The 18569-nt window shown below is 37.6% G+C and overlaps 2 protein-coding genes across 7 annotated transcripts in view; one reads left to right on the forward strand and one right to left on the reverse strand.

The window, feature by feature from the left end:
* Positions 1-2298: 2298 nt before the first annotated feature.
* LOC124162802 (mitochondrial E3 ubiquitin protein ligase 1-like) lies at positions 2299-3877 on the reverse strand. Of its 2 annotated transcripts, XM_046539460.1 has the most exons (4): positions 3690-3874; positions 3414-3619; positions 2992-3322; positions 2299-2853 (listed from the first exon to the last, which is right to left on the reverse strand). In XM_046539460.1, exons 1-4 carry the CDS (start codon positions 3792-3794, stop codon positions 2377-2379), a joined length of 1119 nt encoding a protein of 372 aa, XP_046395416.1. In that variant the 5' UTR covers positions 3795-3874; the 3' UTR covers positions 2299-2376. The 2 variants fall into 2 exon arrangements, with proteins under 2 accessions (XP_046395416.1, XP_046395415.1); XM_046539459.1 differs by having other exon boundaries at positions 2299-3322; positions 3690-3877.
* Positions 3866-18569, forward strand: part of LOC124162800 (gastrula zinc finger protein xFG20-1-like) — a 76083-nt gene continuing 61379 nt past the window's right edge. The window contains exons 1-4 of one of the 5 annotated variants that reach the window (XM_046539450.1): positions 3910-3968; positions 4305-4389; positions 4816-4989; positions 10795-13201. In XM_046539450.1, coding sequence (XP_046395406.1) covers positions 4327-4389; positions 4816-4989; positions 10795-12690 — 2133 coding nt within the window. In that variant the 5' untranslated portion in view covers positions 3910-3968; positions 4305-4326 and the 3' untranslated portion in view covers positions 12691-13201. The other 4 variants (XM_046539451.1, XM_046539449.1, XM_046539453.1 and 1 more) reach the window with 4 other exon arrangements.

Raw genomic sequence — 18569 nt, forward strand, 5'->3', positions numbered from 1 at the left:
CCACTTTATTACTTCACATTCAGAAGATAGAAAAAAATGTGTTAGTTAAGCTCGCAGTTGCAGTTAGGAGTGCAATTCTGCCTATTGAGGAAATCGAGGCATACTGGTAATTCATTTAAAATATTTCTATTGCCCATTGTACTTTATTGCAAAGTTGATACTTTTTGCTTAGTTTTCGGTTATTGAGACTGGCCCTTCATTTTCAAATTATACTTACTTATTCCAATGGCCATTTATATCCTATATAGTATTTAGCCTCGCCAACTATCTGCCCTAAATTCTAACTATCATCTGCATCCTCCTCACTGACTCCCATTCTCCCCTCATCAATCAATACTTCATCCGTCCATGTTTTTTTTTTGTTGTCTTCCATCAGGGTTTTCTGTCCAGACGTGTTTTAATAGGGGCTCCTGCTCTCCTCTCATGATGTACACTGCCCATCCCAATCTCCGGCTCTTGGCTTCAGCTACTACGTCTGGTGAGGTAAAAAAGGATTAGAGATTTCCTTGTAATGTTATCTCTTGGTTCCATTTTCTCTTTTGGGTCCAAAAACTTTCCTTAACACTTTATTTTCTAAGGTAACTTCTTTTCGTTCTTTTGACAATACCCTATGATTCAGCTTCATAGAGAAGGATTGGTCTTATTATGGCTTTATAAATTTTCAGTTTGGTTTTGATGGGAAATTTTTTCTTATACTTGCATTTTGTCTAGGGCGTACACATTTCTATTGGCTGAGTTTATTGTTTTTATCTCATGTGATTCACTATTGTTCGACTTGATTATGGTACCAAGGTTTAAATTAATTTATTCTTTCAAAATTGTGATCCTCAACTGTAATATTTCTGGAGTTATCAGGGCTCCGATCCAAGGACATAAATTTGGTCTTATCGTCATTGATTCTCAGTCCCATCTTCCTGGGTTCCCTTTATCACAATTTTCAGCTTCCATTGAGTGAAAACAAGTTAAGTGTCTAATTTTCTCAAAAGCTTTGACAAAAAGGAGACATTTACGTCAGAAGGTTATTCGGTATGTCTATTTGAATTCAAAAGCAAAGATGACAAGCTACCCTGCACATTCTTCATACCTATGCATGTTAACCCTTTCGCAACCCAAGGAATGAGGAAGATGAAACATTTTAAAATGAATCATATGATCCTTTATTCAGTCCCTCAGAATGATAGCGCAATTGATAGGATTTCAGGAACCAAAAGAGTGATTGCTCAAACCATTTTCCGAATTACACAGTCATTCCCACCGTCCCTTTTTCCATCACTTTCCGTACTTACCACTGCCATTCAATTATAAGCTAAGTGTGGCGTTACAATTGCTGTTATAGGCTGTGCATTTATTGGCCGTAGGACGTTGTAGGCAATAAAAAAGGCATACCATGGTGAAAGGGATGGAGATCCCATCTCTGGTGCATCATGGAAAATATAGTGAGAAACTCATTTTCCGCCATCGCTAGGACGATCCCTGGAGCTGTCTGTCCAAGGGGATGGAAAAAATGATCATGTGATTCAGACATAAGAAAGAAAGTTTCAGTATACATATGTCATGGAAAGACAAAGACATGGAGCCAAAGGAAATTATTTTCAATAGCCGAAATGGAAGTATAGCCCATGCAACCAGGTAAACAAATGGCTAGGCAAATACAATGGCAAACAGAGTATACAAATCGCCTTGCTAAAAATATGCCATTATCTCTTTCTGTTAAGCATCCAGTCTCTGGTCGTGGTCTTTCCCTATCAGTAGATACTCATTTCCCTCATTCTGATACTACTCACATAGGACATCATCTTCCCTTCCATTTACATCGTAGTCTTCTACTCTTCATTTGAGAAATGAATTCTGGGTCTATATACATTTCCTGGGCTAATCATCCATTCTTGAACACCAGATTTAGTTTTAATTAACGAGGCCATGGTCATTGAACTTTTGTTTTCAAACAATGAAGTTAACATTTCAGACTGATTTATAATATTTCAAAAAATTCTGTACTACAGGTTGTAACATAGTCTTATATAATCTTGATTTCCAATGCTTTAATAGTTGTGCTTTTATGGATATCCTTGAGCCCTGACGATATCTGTTCCTATGTAAAATTCTTATTTCATCTCATAACTCCCAGCTGATTCAATTCTATTGCTCAGCTTTTATAAGGTATAAGGAGAATGACAAGATAATTAAACCTAGATAAACAATTTCCGCATTATAGTATACCAAGTCAGAAATGAATGCATTCTTCCATGATAACCATTGAAGACGACGAAAATTAAGGCTTGAAATAAAACCCATTTCTTTCAACAATGGTTCCCCTACCATAAGAAATAAAAATTTATTACAAAAGTAATTTGAAACACATTAACCAAGTTTCAATTACGCTATATATGCTGCACTAACCTTTTCCACTTCAGCTCTACATACTGGACATTTATTACTAATTGATTCGTAACAGTCTTCACATAAGCAAACATGGCCACAGGGCATCAGAATCAACTCTTTGGGGTTTTCACGACAAACAACACAAAGTTGTGCTTCTTCAAGTTCATCGCTCTTATCTCGACGACCACTGCTGTTTCCTTCCCTTGCCAGCCGCCGCCTCTGTCTCCTTTCCAATTCCCTCTGCCTCTTCCTCTCGTCCTGATCTAACTTCTCTTTCTTCGCACGAACCCACTTGAAAGCTATCCAGCAGCTGATAACGACTCCCGAAACTCCAAGCAGCGCTGCCGCCCATCCAAAAGCCTTCCTCTTACCTTCCAGCCGAGTTATTAACGATGGAAGTGGCAAATGGCTGATGATGAGGGGCAGCCCACCTTTCACGGGTTGATGCAACCTCAAGGACGGCTGGTCAACCTTAAAATTATTGGCAGTTAATGAGTGTGTATCTAGTTGGTTCCTATTTAAGCCATGCACTAAACCAACATCACTGTTTAAAAAATCCGTGGATACAAAAGATGGCTTAGCGTTACTATCATTTGCGGGGACATTTACCAGGAACTTGATGTCATCGAAAGGGTTGGTTGGATTCGATCCGTCAGTATTCAGAGTAATTTCTCCGACACCGGTGACGATGGCACCTTCTTTTAACATTTCTTCGGTCGTCTGAATTCCACGACGCCGTATCCCAGTGAAATAGCCCCATACGTGCTCGACAATACCAGAACTTTCAGTCGGTTGAAATTTATCAGCTATGGTCGTCAACTCCAACATTTCTGCGTTAGTGTCTGCATCAAGCACTTCAATTTTTGTTTCCCCTGATTTTCCCATGAGCACGAATGGTATGGAATTACTAGTTTCTTGAATGATACGCTTACTGTCGCTCCTGAAGATAATGGGAGATTCACATGAATACCAAACATAGTCATTCTGTGCATAAGAAGGATTATAATTTAAGAATTTGATTCAATACTTACCAAAATCCATGAGCACCTTTAGATACTACATGTTCTCTAAATGTAATTTTCTGTATAACGCCGGTAACTCCGTCTGCACTACTGCTGTCGATTGGAGGCCCAATAGCCTTCACCTGACCGCGAACAACTGCATACGGTAATTTTTTCCTAGCCTCGAGACGAACTGCTTTTTCTAGTTCGGGGCTAATTTCATACACTGGAGCGCCCTGACATAGACAATGAAAAATATTATATTCAAATAATTACTGAACAGAAAGAGAAACACCAGAAACATACCTTAATTTCATTGACAACGCGTCTGTTTTTCAAATATTGTTTTAGGCAAACAAAAAATACAAGACCATCAATGCTGAGAGCAACAATTTCGCCTAAATAATCCATATTTAGTTTTAAACAGTTATTCTTAAAATCTTGCAGCTACTGCTTCTTCATGGTCCCACACGATCCACAACAATAAACAACTGAAAACGGAATTGCGATGCCTCGGCTACGCGGCGGAACAAAGTGCGGAAGAAAGAGGAAATAATTAACTTGAAAAGAATGTTTCTTACTCAGGTTGGATTATTTGATGGGTTTTGATTTCTTTCTTAACTTTTCACCTGCAAATCTAGGTGTTTATACCATGGATCATGGTTTAAAATTAAGTATGAAAATTATCCATGCACATCCAGAACAATAGGGCGCTATGGCGCGGTACCCTCCGAACATGAGTTTCCATAAAAATAGATTTAACTAGAGTATATAATCTTTGAGATTTAACTTCAGTCATCACAGATAATTCAAGTTGTCGGAGTTCTGATGTTTGTCATTTCCGCGCAAGGTTCTTAATATAACTTTAAATATGCATCCGTTGTATCAATATAACTTTTGTAGGCTGTGTTTGTGTTGTAGTGGAAGCTTATTGAATATCTTTATGGATAACAGTCCCTATGAATCTTTTGTGTTGGAAGCAGTCAACAATTTGCTGAATTACCAGGTAATTATTTTGTACCATTTCTTTTTCACTTGGCCTGATTACACTATACATCAACTTGTACGAGTTCGTTTACTTTTTGAAGTTCATTCAGTAGTGCAGGTTCAGTTGTGTTATACAATTCAGCGCAAAAGTTAAATTACTATCACCGGTTGATCATGTATGATGTATCCCCTTTTGTGGCAATATGCTTGGTGTGGGCATTGTCAGAAAAAACCGTGATTGTGACCAATTGGTATCTCACTCATCACCAGAGTTGAATTCGCGATTTTTTGAACCCGTTGTTAAATCATCTGTTTGTATGTGTAGAAATAGAAATTTATTGTACGGGTACATCAGTGAATTTTTAATGAGTGTGAAAAAGTCTATGTTCACATTTACTACTTGAATTTCTAATAATGTAACATCATTTTCTAATTCTGCTTTCAGATCGTGAAAAACGGTCGCCTACCATGGTTGATATGTCATTCGTGCCTAGTTCGGCTGTCAGACTTCAGAGAATTTAAAATACGCTGCGCCCGCAGCAAGTTAGTGTTTGACAGCATTGTTCAGCCTAGTAAAGATGAAATCTGCTATCCTGTATCGAAATGCAGGAGGAAAAAGGTATGAATCCTGTTCATATGTTCATATCAAAAGATATGAATCCTGTTCATGACCAGGAGTGTCATGGGGTGAAAATGGTATATTAATTGGTATTTGCTCATGTTGGCTTAGCATTACGTTAGGACTTATTGTTACTGGCCTATTTTGGAAGGAATATGTATAATGAAATAAAAGTAACTAATTGTATAACCAGTTTTACTCAGGGCATGTTCTCTAAACTACTTTTTTCTCAATAAGGGGTGCAGTTGCACTAATGCATGGACGAAATTAGAAATATTTTGCTGTCTTGCACTCATGCATTCTAGCTTTACCTGGCACAATTTGAAATGCACTCTTGTACGTATTGCATTGCAGAAAATGAAGCAGAGCTACTTTTTCTGCAGTTTGGAAATTTTAGTTTTGGTATTTTCTATGTGCCAGTAGGAGGGAAATTTTGAACAATATTCCCATCACCCGCAGTATTTTTATGCCACTGAATCTGTATGCTACTGAAGAAATTCCTCTGCATTACCACTAGGCCAACTCACTCACTGATTCCCATGGTGTTTCATTACAAACTTTCCTAAGTGATGCAAGGGAACAGACCAGTCTTCTAGTGTCAATTACTCAAACTGAATTTTAACATGCAGTGGCTTCATTTGCTGTGATATTGCGGTGGATATTTCATGCATATGTTATGTTTGCTATCTCTCAAGGGAAACTTCAGCATTAATTGTAAAAGCATATATTTCGACGGATTGGCGAATTCACCTGAGAAAGTGAATTGATGTTCTGGAGGTGGATTTATTATCTAGCATGAGCTGCACAATTTATGTGGTGTTAAACATTGCTCATACATTTCCCTTTAATGGTGTTATAATAAAAATATTGCAGGAGATGGAAATGTTGTTCAAAATTCCCTCCTACTGGTACAATAGAAAATACCGAAACAAAATTTCCAAACTGCAGCTAAAGTGGCGCCGCTTCATTTGTTACAATACTTTTGAAATCAACTGTACATGCCCCATTTGAAAGTGGCTGTATAGGGCATGCACAATTGCATGTCAGATTGTGTAAAAAAATGCAGTTCTGAATGGTGCAATAGCAAGCCCTGTGTAAAAGTCTTAATGGAACTGATTTGGTGAAAGATTGAAGTAGTCATAGCCTTTTGGTTCATTGTTCAATGTACTTGGTCTTTTTAAAATTAAGCTACTCATTCCAAGGAAAAAAATTCTTAATCAGAATTTTATGGCTATGAATTTATGGAGTCAATATTAATGTTCCCATTTCACATGGCTTCATTAGCAAATACCTCAATAACATTTTGAAATTCCTCTGAAATGCATTTCTGGCCGACTCATGTATGAGTAGGCTATAAATGATCAAATGATGAATGTGTTATAGATGATTAATATAATTATTATTATGGGACGTATTCTCTAGCAAACTTTCCAATCTACACAGAAATTATGGCCACTCTGTGGCCATACAGTGGCATGCCATTACGGCTATTGTGGGTTGCCATTTTGGCACCATAATCGTTTTGATCCGCGGCCATACTGTGGCCAAAGGGTGGCCTACCATAATGCTGCTTACGTATGGCTCGTGTAAATACGCCGAAATTGATGAAATCAATGAATAATGTGGGAGCCTTTTCTCTTTAAATAAATATATTACAGGCGGTCCCCAACTTTCGCACACAATGCGTTCCCGAAAAAGTGTACGAAAGTCGAACCATTGACTTCCATACTAATTAGGGGTTACGTTCCAAAAGAGCGTAATATACGTACTAAAACCTTTTTTTCACGGATTTTATTTCAATTCACTAAATTTTAATAATATATGTTAATACAATTCCTCAAATCATCTAATTTCTTTCGAAAATACGCAGAAAATGTAAATAAAAGTTAAAAAAAAAAAACAAGAAATGCGTTGGCTATCGAGTGAAACATCCTCTTGGCGTTTAAGTTGACATTTCACTTATTATGTCCACCATAAATAAAAAGACGTATCAAGAAGCATAACAAAATGTAATTGTTGAACCCTCGCTCTGGATACCTTTTAATTTTTACACCAAAATTCGACATTCGGCAGGTGACATTCGTGATTGCATATATTTCGCATGTTATTCAAAAAAGACAAATGAAATTCGGTTGATATTTCGTGCAATATCGTTGCTGAAGGTGAATTAAACAGCACTCAAATGAAAAAATTCAATTAGAAAGAAGATCTTACTAGTTTTATTGAAAGCTATTTAATGATGTCTAGTCAACTTTTTTGAAAAATCTCTCCAATGAAGGCTTTCTTCTTCTCTTGATGAAGGAGCCTATAGCAGGCAGTCCCTCTCTCAAATAAATCACCTAGATTAGACTCAACTACCAACAATTCCCTTCATTGTATACATTCGTATTGTTCGCATATACTGCCATTTGAAACAATTGAATGTTGGGATGCGCACTAAACATCACGGGAATTCAAAATAATTACATACCCACGTCCGAAAGTCCAAATTCAGCGTACGGAAGTCAAGTAAAAGGTGTCAATTTTGAACGTGCGAATTGTACGAAAGTCGAGGACCGCCTGTAATCTTTCTTTCACATGCTTTGTTTATATCAATAGAATCAATCAACTCTCATTTTGGTAACTCATCAACAGACCTGTATCAGTAGGAACCATAATTTTAAAATTGGATACATACATGCTTTAAAATGTGGATTTTGTCGATGCAACGCAAAGCTGTGAAGGCACCCGAACACTCACTATGGGCACAATCTGAAAAAAGTATGATTGAATCCGGTGTAAATTTCAGAACTGTTCAGCATTTTGCCCGCTCTTCGTCACCCTGGGGAGCTATTTTTCGGCTCCAGATGCGTCGCTCGCCCAGCTAGATCAGTTCGTCACGATCGTGAGTTAGCGCATACGTATAATGCAGTATTGCATTCTGCAGGATAACCGTACTCCTCAATACCTTGCGTACAGTCTGGACGGCAAGAGTTGCCCAATGACGGCATAATAGGAGGGGCAGATAACCCTGGGCCAGCACGGTTTACAGCCAATTGCTGTGCCCCAAATGTATCTCACACCCTCGCCTAGTCATACAATGTTGTTGTATGCATAAGGAGCACCGAAATAAGCCTGTTCCACCAAAACAAGCCCTTTCTTCGAATCACCAAACCAAGTGATTCTTCCTCTGGGTCCTTCACGCTGGTCATCCCTTCCAGCTCCTCTCTTCACGGAACCCTTTCTAGGTGTTTCCTTTTCTTACTTGGCAACCTTGCCCCCTACCCTGACCTAGACTATTCTGCCTGTCATCGGACAACTCTCGGCGGCCGGACTGTAGGTTTATCAACTTAGGAACAAGGTCTTGGGATGCATATTGTTCGTATTTACTGTATTTGGGAAGATACCAACCCTCGATTGCATCATGCTGCATTCTTCTTTTGAGAAACTGAAACGTATTCACCTGTTCATATTTATTTCTGCATTATTTAAATGTGTTCCTTATACACTGTTTTTTTTTTTGGACGATTCCTAAAAGAAACGTTCATACGAACTTCGTTATTACGAACCTCTGGTTTTTCGGTCCCGTGAACTTTGTAATAACAAGGGTCTACTGTATACACATATCCAAGACAGCGCCATTTTATGATATAAAAAATTTACAATGCAGGTTGCCCTGAAAGGGGGAGTTAGTGGCCCCATTTGTATCCGCCATCCCAATTATACTGTTATTTTAATTTAGGTACTCTTGGGTGAGAAAATTTATAGGATGTGGACATTTACTATCAGAAATACTCCCTCTTACACTTATGTCTCAGAAAAAAAATTAATGTCTTAATTCCTCTGATACAACACTTACATCCATTTCTTCTACTCCCAGTATTCTCCTTGGAAGGCATCCATAAATATGTCCTCTAGGTACCATGTTGCAGCTTTTACTTCTATCAGCATCCAAGAATGATGTGAAAATAAGTGCCATTTTGTTTGGTCACGGCTTCTCTATCCCTGGGGTTGCATAAACCCACCAACCATGTCTAGGCAGGAGATTACTATGATGGTGTTGTGACAAGGCACACCTTGGGGTGTCCGTATTCACAAAGAAGTTAACCTCATCATTCATGTATGCTGTGGAAAAGAATTCCTTTTCCAGATCTTTTGTTGGGTTCCTATTAATTATGTACTCTGCATTAAGTTCTGCTTCTAGCAAATAATGTTTTAAATGGCATAAATGTCATACAAACAAGTATAAAAAAGAGCTCATGAATTAGTCTGTGTTTCTATGTAGTATATTTTAAATCAAGTTTTCAGTTGTATAGTGAAAAACATTCTGGACACATAATATGCTGGGAAAAAACTGGAAGATATTAAATTGTTCAAATTCATTTATTGCTTGCCTTCATGAAATTATGCTAGGAATAATACATGTTTAATTCAAATTTTTAATGCAAATTAGCATCTGTGTTCTCTTTGTCATCGCAGGTTCAGTTCTGATGAAATTTGCTCTTCTTTGTACAGCAATGTTTATGTTTTTTCCTTTCTATGCACTTTTCCTTAACTTGCTTCGTGTGTTTATCTGTTTCATTGATGGAATCTTCTAATTGATTTTTAACCCACTTCCTATTGTTGAATTGGTGTGAAATTTTCATTACAGATCAGAATCAGATGACAATGCATTCTTACATTATTCCTAGGTCTTCAGTTGCAGTATTTACTATTAACATTTATTTGCTATTTTTTTACTATTAACATTTGTATTATTCGGTCAGATTTGGGGTATAAATGATTTAATTCTTCCTTACTGCAGCAGTTAACATCTGGCACAATGTTAACTGTTTCACAACCAGAAGATTACAGGTCTGAATCCTGGGAAAGTAGATTCTTTTCCTTAAATTTTGAAATGTTTATTACAAGTTGATTTTTACATGTCATTCAAAGTTTTATGCTTTGTTATGTTGCACTTTGTATGAGGAAGTTTTTGGTAGCCTTATAGGCCTTACTTTTATAAAAGAAAATTATGAAAATAGTATTAAAATGGATTGAAAAATTATTTGAAAATCCACATTTATATTCTAACTAAAAAGGAGAAATTAATGGTAAAATAAAAGAAGAATTGAAAAATATATCAGTACTCTCTGTAGTGGATGACATATATTGCATTTTCTCTTGTAAAGATGTCCAGGTAGTTTTTTTTACTGCGAATAGTGTACCAAAAATGCGATTAGATTATTACACTGCGATAAGCATAGTGCTAAAATTAACAAAAAAAAGTGAATTGCAAAGGAAACTCTAAATCCGTTTTTTTTTTACTGCAATCAGTGCATTAGAGAAAATGCACTAGAAAGATATGCTTTTTCTGAAAATTGTATAAAATGTACTAAAGATAGTAAAATAGGATTTTTATCACTCAGAGAATAATGAATGGGTGCCAATCCTTACTCAAGTATCAGATTCATTCCTAATTAGCACCCACGCTTTATTCTCTGAGTGAGCTTATTTTTAACTTTTTATTTGTTTTTTATTGTTTTTGTTAAAAACATGTTTATTTTATTTTTTTATAGCCTGTCTATCATTAATAGTTACGTTTAACTTGGAATAATGCATAGTTAATATATGTCTTGAGGGTTTTTGACATATGCATGTTTATTTTACTTTTATTTATAATCTGTCTATCATTAATAGTTTAACTCGGAATAATACATAGTATATATATGGCTTGATGGTTTTTGACATATACAGCGGATGTGCATATCAACTAAATAATTTTGTGGTTGTGTAAATTAGTTAATGTGTCGTAAACTCCTGATAACTTTTTTTTCCCAATCGCAGGAAAATTTACCGCACAAAGGTGAAGGATTCAATGAAAAATGTGACGCAGAAGTAACTCTCTGCCCTTGTAGCTGTTGTGTTCTTGAACAAATAGTTTCAGAGAATGATGCTGATAAGTCTGGTGAAGAACATTCTCTGTCTTTTGGGGTGGGCTCTGGACTGGATAACTGTGTAGAAAATTGTGAGATTGAATCTTCTCTTGACTATTGTGTTTGTGAAATGTGCAAGACTGAGTTTTTCAGCTTCAGGGAGTTGAAAATGCACATCAAATTGTGTCATACGATAATGGATCATCAGGGTGATGATTTCCCTGAAAGACAGAGCAGGCAATGTGTTGAGGAAGAAAAGAAGATGGCTGCAGCCTTACCTAGCCTTGATCCCAGTCTTAACTGTGCACGCTGTGGAAGGACTTTCAAGTCAAAAGAAAGCCTAATTTTCCACATTGAGAAGTTTGACTTCAAGTGCACAAGAAAGGGTAAGGGTGAAAATTACAAGGAAAGAAACAAGCTTTCTGATCATAAGACATTGCCGCATAACAAATGCAACCTGAGTGACAATAGTCCGCTTGGTATTTACTTTGAGAAAATCAACCAATTCAGTGACAGTAGCAATTTTTACCATGCATTTAGTAGATCAGCTGAGATTCAGGAGGAAAATAATTGTCAACAACATAGCAGCCATGACTTAGGGTGTGAATCCAAGTCGAAGCAGTCACCAAGTGCTATTGACAATGAGAATAGTTCAGCTGCTCATCAGTTGGATCCAAGGTTTTCAGGATTGCTTAGCTGTGTGTCTGCATTTAAACAGAAGATTCCACCAGAAGAGACAAATTATCTTAATGAAATGGATTATTCTAGTACTACTGTTTCAACATCTGTTGCTGTGACATCATTAGTGCAAAAGGACATTTTGAGTAGTCCCATTGGCCATGATGTTCATAATAATTTAGACTTGAAAAATGTTTCTGGGATGGTGAAATTATCCACTTTTGAGGGAGAAAATCCAATTTCAGAAGAACCCCTTTTGAAAAATGTGATGAAATCGCCTAACCATAATTTACAGGCTTCTCAGTCCTCTGAAACAAAATTTCGAAGTCCCTCAACGAGTTGTCTTAATGCAGGTACTGTGTTTTATATTTGTGATTACTGTGGCAAGTCATTTACGGAAAAACCAGAATTGCGAGGTCACATTGTCAAGTGCCACTTACCCCTTGGTTTAGAGAGGTGTCCCATTTGTTACAAACTATTTTTGGAAAAATGTGAATTGGAAAGGCATCTTCGCGTGCATCCGAAAGAGAAAAAATATTTCTGTACTATTTGTGAGCTGAATTTTCAATTCAAATCAGGCCTTAAGCGTCACATAAAGAGTGCACATGATGTGAGTATGGCTTATCTTTGTGGCCTGTGCTTCAATGGTTTTGGTTCACGGGCTGACTTGGGTCTGCACCAATCACTGGTGCATCAGGAGTCGGAGAAGCGTTTTCGGTGTGACAATTGTGGGAAAGCATATACAAAAAAGTACACTTATAATTTGCACGTGGAAGTGTGTCAGTTGAAAACTAAAACATTTGAATGTCGTACGTGTGGCAAGCAGTTGAGCACCAGAAGCAGCCTCTCCAATCACTACAAGAGTCATTCGACCATCAAGACATACCAGTGCTCCATGTGCCCAAAACAGTTCTCTCATAGCAGTAATAGAAATATTCACCTGAAAGACATCCATATGAAACTTCGTCCCCACAAGTGTGGAATCTGCAGCAAGCAGTTTGCTACCAAAGCCCGATTGCGCCTCCATTATTGTTCACATTCAGATGATAGGCCATTCAAATGCTCAGATTGTCCAAAGGCCTTTAAGGAGAGAAAGAAATTAAGGATGCATCAGCAAAAAGTGCATTGAAAGTTTTTGGGCAATGATTCAGAAGGAACGGTTATTGATGCTCATCCCTCCACATTGCATTTCTTTGCTTCTAACTTGATTAAAAATTTGATCTTTGTTGTAACTGAGCTAAGAGGCTTTACTGTGAGGTGTTTTATAGGGTGGCCACATGCTGGGTAAATCAGGGAAAATGGGTCACCTGTCAGTCAATATGCAAAATGTCAGGTATTTTCATGCCTTGACAGGAAAAATCCTGGCTTGTCAGTGAATAAAAACTTTTTCCTCGGAAATGTTAAAATAAATGCAAAAACTAGTTGCATGAAATATATGAAAATTATTATTTTAGCAATCAAAAATACAGCAGATTAGATGGAATAGAAAAATATTTAAGGATTATGGCCAAAGTTTATATCCTATAATTTGGCCCAAAGCATGAATACACTGGAAAAATTTACTTTTTGCAAAAATGGCCCATTTTTTTAGAGCTATAGAACAGATTAGTGATATAGTGATTCCAGCAGACTCTCAACATCCCACAACACACAAACTCTCCAGCTTCAGATCCATGGTACACAGACTAGTGAATATTCCTCTCACAGAAGAAAATTTCCTCAGAGAACTTAACACCATCAAAACAATAGCGACTCACAATGGATACCATACAACACTAATTGACAGCCTCCTGAACAAAAAACAAAAACAAAAAGCAATAGAACTAGTGACAACACTTGCTGATGCATCACCCAACGAGGAAAATACACACAGATGGTGTAAAATACCGTTTCTCGGCCCCCTATCGTACCGCATAGCAAAAATAATTCCGAAGGAAAAATACAGAGTTTCGTTCTATACACCGATCAACATAGGTAAAATCCTATCAAATACAAAAGAGAAAACCGAAATAAAGGAAAGAAGTGGCGTGTACAAAGTTTCATGTGGTTCATGCATCATATGTGGGACAAACTGGCCTTAGTTTCATAACCAGGGGTAAAGAACACGAGCGAGCTTTTAGAAAAGGGGACGACCGATCTATGGTGGCAAAACATCTCTTGGAAACAGATCATTATTGCAACTTTGACTTAGAAATACTCCACACGGAAATAAAAGGGAAAAAATTAGACTCCCTGGAAATCTTAGAAATCCAAAAGTTAAAACAGATGAAGATTCCATTGATGAACGAAAATCTTTTTCATTACCCCTCGCCGTTACTGGCGATACAATATCAAAAACACAGACACATACAAAATACAGATCTCCCATGAAATGCCAAAAGTCATTCCCAGCCGCCCCCCCCTTTTTTCTTGACACATGTTTGGACCCTAGATTCCCAACCGTCACAGTTGACCCCGAAAAAAATACGTTACTATATCCAAAGGTTTTTTAAAAATTTTTGTACAAACCCTTTCCACACTACACCCCCACTTTCACACCGCAGAAGAACAGTAGAAGAAGGACACGAGGTCAACTACCCAGGAGGAGAAGATCATCTGGGCGAGGACGCTATCCGGACAACCACAACCCGAAAGAAGACAGTGAATGAATGCAGGGTACCCTCACCCATCCTAGAACCTTTCTTTTCTTCCCCCTCACCCTGCCTCAGTTCGAGACCCTAAAACGACCCTCCAACCCCCCCCCCCCCCCCCAGCCTTCAATATGCTCGCTTCTCGTCACCCAAACCCCATTCTCCATCTTACTCCCACCCTCCCCTCAAGCACTATGATATATAAGGAAAATCTTTAAGACTTTTTTCACACTTGAAAATGTCGCTGTAACGACGAAACGCGTAGTGTAAAATAAATCTATAAGTGGAAATATTGCAATGTGTCATTTCAACAATATTACGAACTTCCACCACATCGTGCCTAACATCATACAAGATACTATAGAACAGAGCTCTTTCTTATCTTACTTCAAAAGAAAGTAATCAATCTTTAAAAGTAGAAATAGCGAGTTACTACAAAGAACACATGGTGCAGTGAGTAAAAAGTAAATATCCAAAAATAGAGCAAAATTTTCTCCCTCATTCCTCCAACTGGGATAGCAAAGGTCTTTCAGAGTTGCAGAACTGGATTGGCATAGATACTGGTCCTAAGACTGTATAACAAAATGTCATGACTATTGATACGGATTTATGCATTAGAACTGACTTTATTTTTTCATTTGACTGGAATTTACTTACCAGAAAGTCAGTTGGTTCAAATGGCTGCTAGGATTATGGTCAGTTTCTTGATCATGTTGGAGCCACTCTACAATTCCACCATGAAGTCAACCTTTGTTCTTATGCACGTGCCTCTCATTTAAATGTTTATAACTTTTACCTTGACACATTTCTTTGAAAAAGAAGAGACAAGAATTTAATCAATGTACAATTGAAATCTTTTTCTTATTTTTTCTTAAGTACTCCATTGAAACTTACCTTAATCGTTAGAATTAGAGATGTGTGAATAGTATCCGTGAATACCCGAATACTAGAAAGTATTCGATATTCGAGATCTCGAATAATTATGCTAAAGGTACGATCTCGAATACCTCAAATACTTTCAATTTCGCATCATGCATTGTCGCACGCACGTCGTTGGTAGTTGACTCGGAAAAAGTAGAGAATTTTCCCTTCCTTCCCAACCCTTCCCTGATAGCGCAAATAATCTAAGCTGTCAGTCACCTACTTCAAATACCATACCATTCTCTAGATGCCACGTTTTTATCAGAAAGTTTTGCAATGCATAAGAAAATTGCAAATCGCTTGGTGCTAGGTCCAGTCAGTAGATTTAGATCGGGGTTCGGTCTGGGAGCTTGGCTGGGTAGTTTGAATGCCTCTACCTATGCGGTTTGATCATGACTATTTACACGGATTAAGAATTCCATGGAGCAAGGTAGAGAGACACAAAAGGGATATGTGAGGTATGAAGACTCATGAGCTGTTTCTTGCATTAAATATCTTATTACTAAGGAGTATTCTTTTGCTTTGCCACCTCATGCTTTGCTTAGGTTCTTCAGCTTCAGGTAACACTCCAGAATCTATGCGATGGAGGCATTCAAACTTCCCAGCCAAGCTCCCAGAGTTTTTGGTGAGTCAGCGCAGACATTGGCCTGGTGTGGTCTTGATGGAACACAACACCTTCTCTGTTGGTCGATTCTGGCCATTCCTGGTCAATTGCTAGCTTCAAGCAGTCCAGTTGTTGACAGTAAGGAATCAAATGCAATGTAATGCCATTTGATTTACAAAATGCTTTACAAAACCTTTCTGGCTGTTAGTCCTGGTTTGGCCACAAATAAATTATCAAAATTGAGGTACAATAACAAAATTTTTAATAATAATAATTTTGTTGTGGTAAAAAAAATTGTAGTAACCTTTAATTCCTCTATGCATCAAATTGATGTAATCATATTCATTCAAAGCCCTGAGGAAGGTATAAAAATATACCGTAACATTGGCTAAAAATTTTCCAAGTCATTCTTAAATACCTACACTCCAAGATGCTTATCAATGTTAAAAATGGAGGTCAAGAGAACGAGGAAAAAAACTCAATTTATTAACCCTTTTGCTGCACCCCACCCACCGGAAACCTACCAGTCACATGCGGCGAAAGCGCTGAGTGCATGGCAGGAAGGATGTAAAAGTACGTTCACAGCAGCCTGCCATGCAAACGTACCAGGTACATTCACAGCAGTGATAGGGCTAAACTGCTAATGTAATAAATGAATTTTATTTTAAATAATAGAAGACATACTGTTAGAAAATTATAGTGAGAAACTTTTCTGGTATGGAGATGTAGCTAAATTTCACTAAGGAGCAAGATAGAGAGGCAATATACTATATGTGAAGTATGAAGACTCTTGAGCTGTTCCTTTTACAGAGCAACCTCGATATAACGACACCCCACGGTGCACTAATAAACACTCGCTATAGCGAATTGTCGCTTTACCGGAGGTGGAGCAAATAATAGCCAATATGCCTGTTGCGAACAGATATACAGGAACAGGAGTGTTGCGGTGACAGATAAACATCTATCTGATAAACGTAAGCATAAATCCAGACGATAGGCGATGTTTTTTTTGCATCACTAAATTTCCTTACTCATATAACGACTAATTATTCAAACAATTTAAAAGCGCCGCACTGAATAAAAATCATGCAAAGCATTGTTTCGTCAATCATTATATTTATCGAACGACAGTTTACCACGTAAATTTGAGACTGAGCACTCCATTAACTTCATTTCTAACAGATCGCTAGCAATTACAGAGGTTAAGGAGTCTTGATGAAAGTCTTCCGGCGGTGACACCCTCGCTATGGCGAGAGCCAACATCGAAAGGGTCTCGTAAAAACGAATTTTTTAACACGCTTATTATAGGGTCAATTGACGGTACATCGGCTATCTCTCGTAATAGCGGGGGTGTCGCTATAGCCCGTACTCGCTTTAACGAGGTTCCACTGTATTAAATATCTTATTATTAAGAAGTATTCTTTTGCTTTGCCACCTCATGCTTTGCTTAGGTTCTTTGGGATCAGAAATCACATGTGATGTGCATGGGTGGCGTTTGTAAGTTAAATGACAATAAAGGCAATGTTGTCATTAAACAGCTTCAAAAAATGTTTTGTATGTCTTTGTTGGCATTTGGAACCAATGAGCAGTGTTGCTGACTCCATGGGGCCTGAGGGGGCCCAAGCCCCTTCAAAAATTCATTATGGGTGTGAGGAAAAAATGTGTCAGGCTTGTCGATTTTCCCCGGAGTGGCTAGATATCGACATTCGAGTTATCAGGGTTTTAATGTTGATCATATGACTCTTCTAAAATGCTGGAAAAGCTTAAAACTCACTACCTATAAAATTTACCGGGGCAAGATCCCTGGTTTGGGACCCCCTAATATTTCTTTCAAGTCAGCATCCCTGCCAATAATGATTGTTGATATTAAAAAGGAAAATATGAATATGCTATCAGCATGTAACACTCCAGAAATGAAAATGTAAATAAGTGTTGTTCCCAATGTTGTTGTAACTGATTTAAATATACAGATGTACTTGGGCGTGCTGAGCAGCTGGTTATTCTCTCATTTTAAGAAGATTTCAACAAGGATAACCTCAAGTACCAATCCCAGAGTTCAGTCCTTTTTTAGGTAGATCTGATATTCACCTTTTAACATGCTCATTCCTAAATACATGTGGAAATCGGTCCTCAGGATTGAGTTTATGGCTTGGAATTGTCTTTTACCTTTTATGTGAATATTCATGAAGATTTTTTCTCATGGATTTCATCCAATCTTCTCAGGATTTGCAATGCAAATTTATTTAGAATACATATATTTAATATCTAAATTTATTATTATTTACCAATGGCCTTGCTAGTCCCTGTGCAATACATATTTTTACAACACTATATTAATTTGTATATACAGTAAAATTCGGTTATAACGCGGGTCTAGGGGGACATAGCTTACACCCGCGTTAACGGACAACCGCGTTATAACGGGAAAATACGTGGGAAGCAATAAAAAACCCTTAAAGGTAATTTTTATAGCCAATTTATTTGCGTAATACATTATTAAAATATTTATTTTATGATTTAGACGCTCTACTTTAACGGGAGTTACTAAAATACTCTGATATTTTCTTTTGCCGCGATAGTTGATGGCGTTTCTTTGTCACGTAATTTTTTATGCTTTGCAAGTGCAACAAATGAATACTATCGCAATCACTTTGTCCCTCCAACCAATTCATCAATTCACTTATATTATGTAATAAATGGCCAGTTTTTGGCATCTCGACCTCACATTCGTCTTCTTCATTCTCGCTCTCATCTTCCGATGATGCAGCTGTTTTTGCGCGGCTCTGGACTGCAGCCACAATTTCATCGTCACTCTTATAAGACGATACAGGAGTTTCCTCGTCTTCGCGAACC

The sequence above is a fragment of the Ischnura elegans genome, chromosome 7 (assembly GCF_921293095.1).
Source record: "Ischnura elegans chromosome 7, ioIscEleg1.1, whole genome shotgun sequence".
NCBI classification, from domain to species: domain Eukaryota; kingdom Metazoa; phylum Arthropoda; class Insecta; order Odonata; family Coenagrionidae; genus Ischnura; species Ischnura elegans.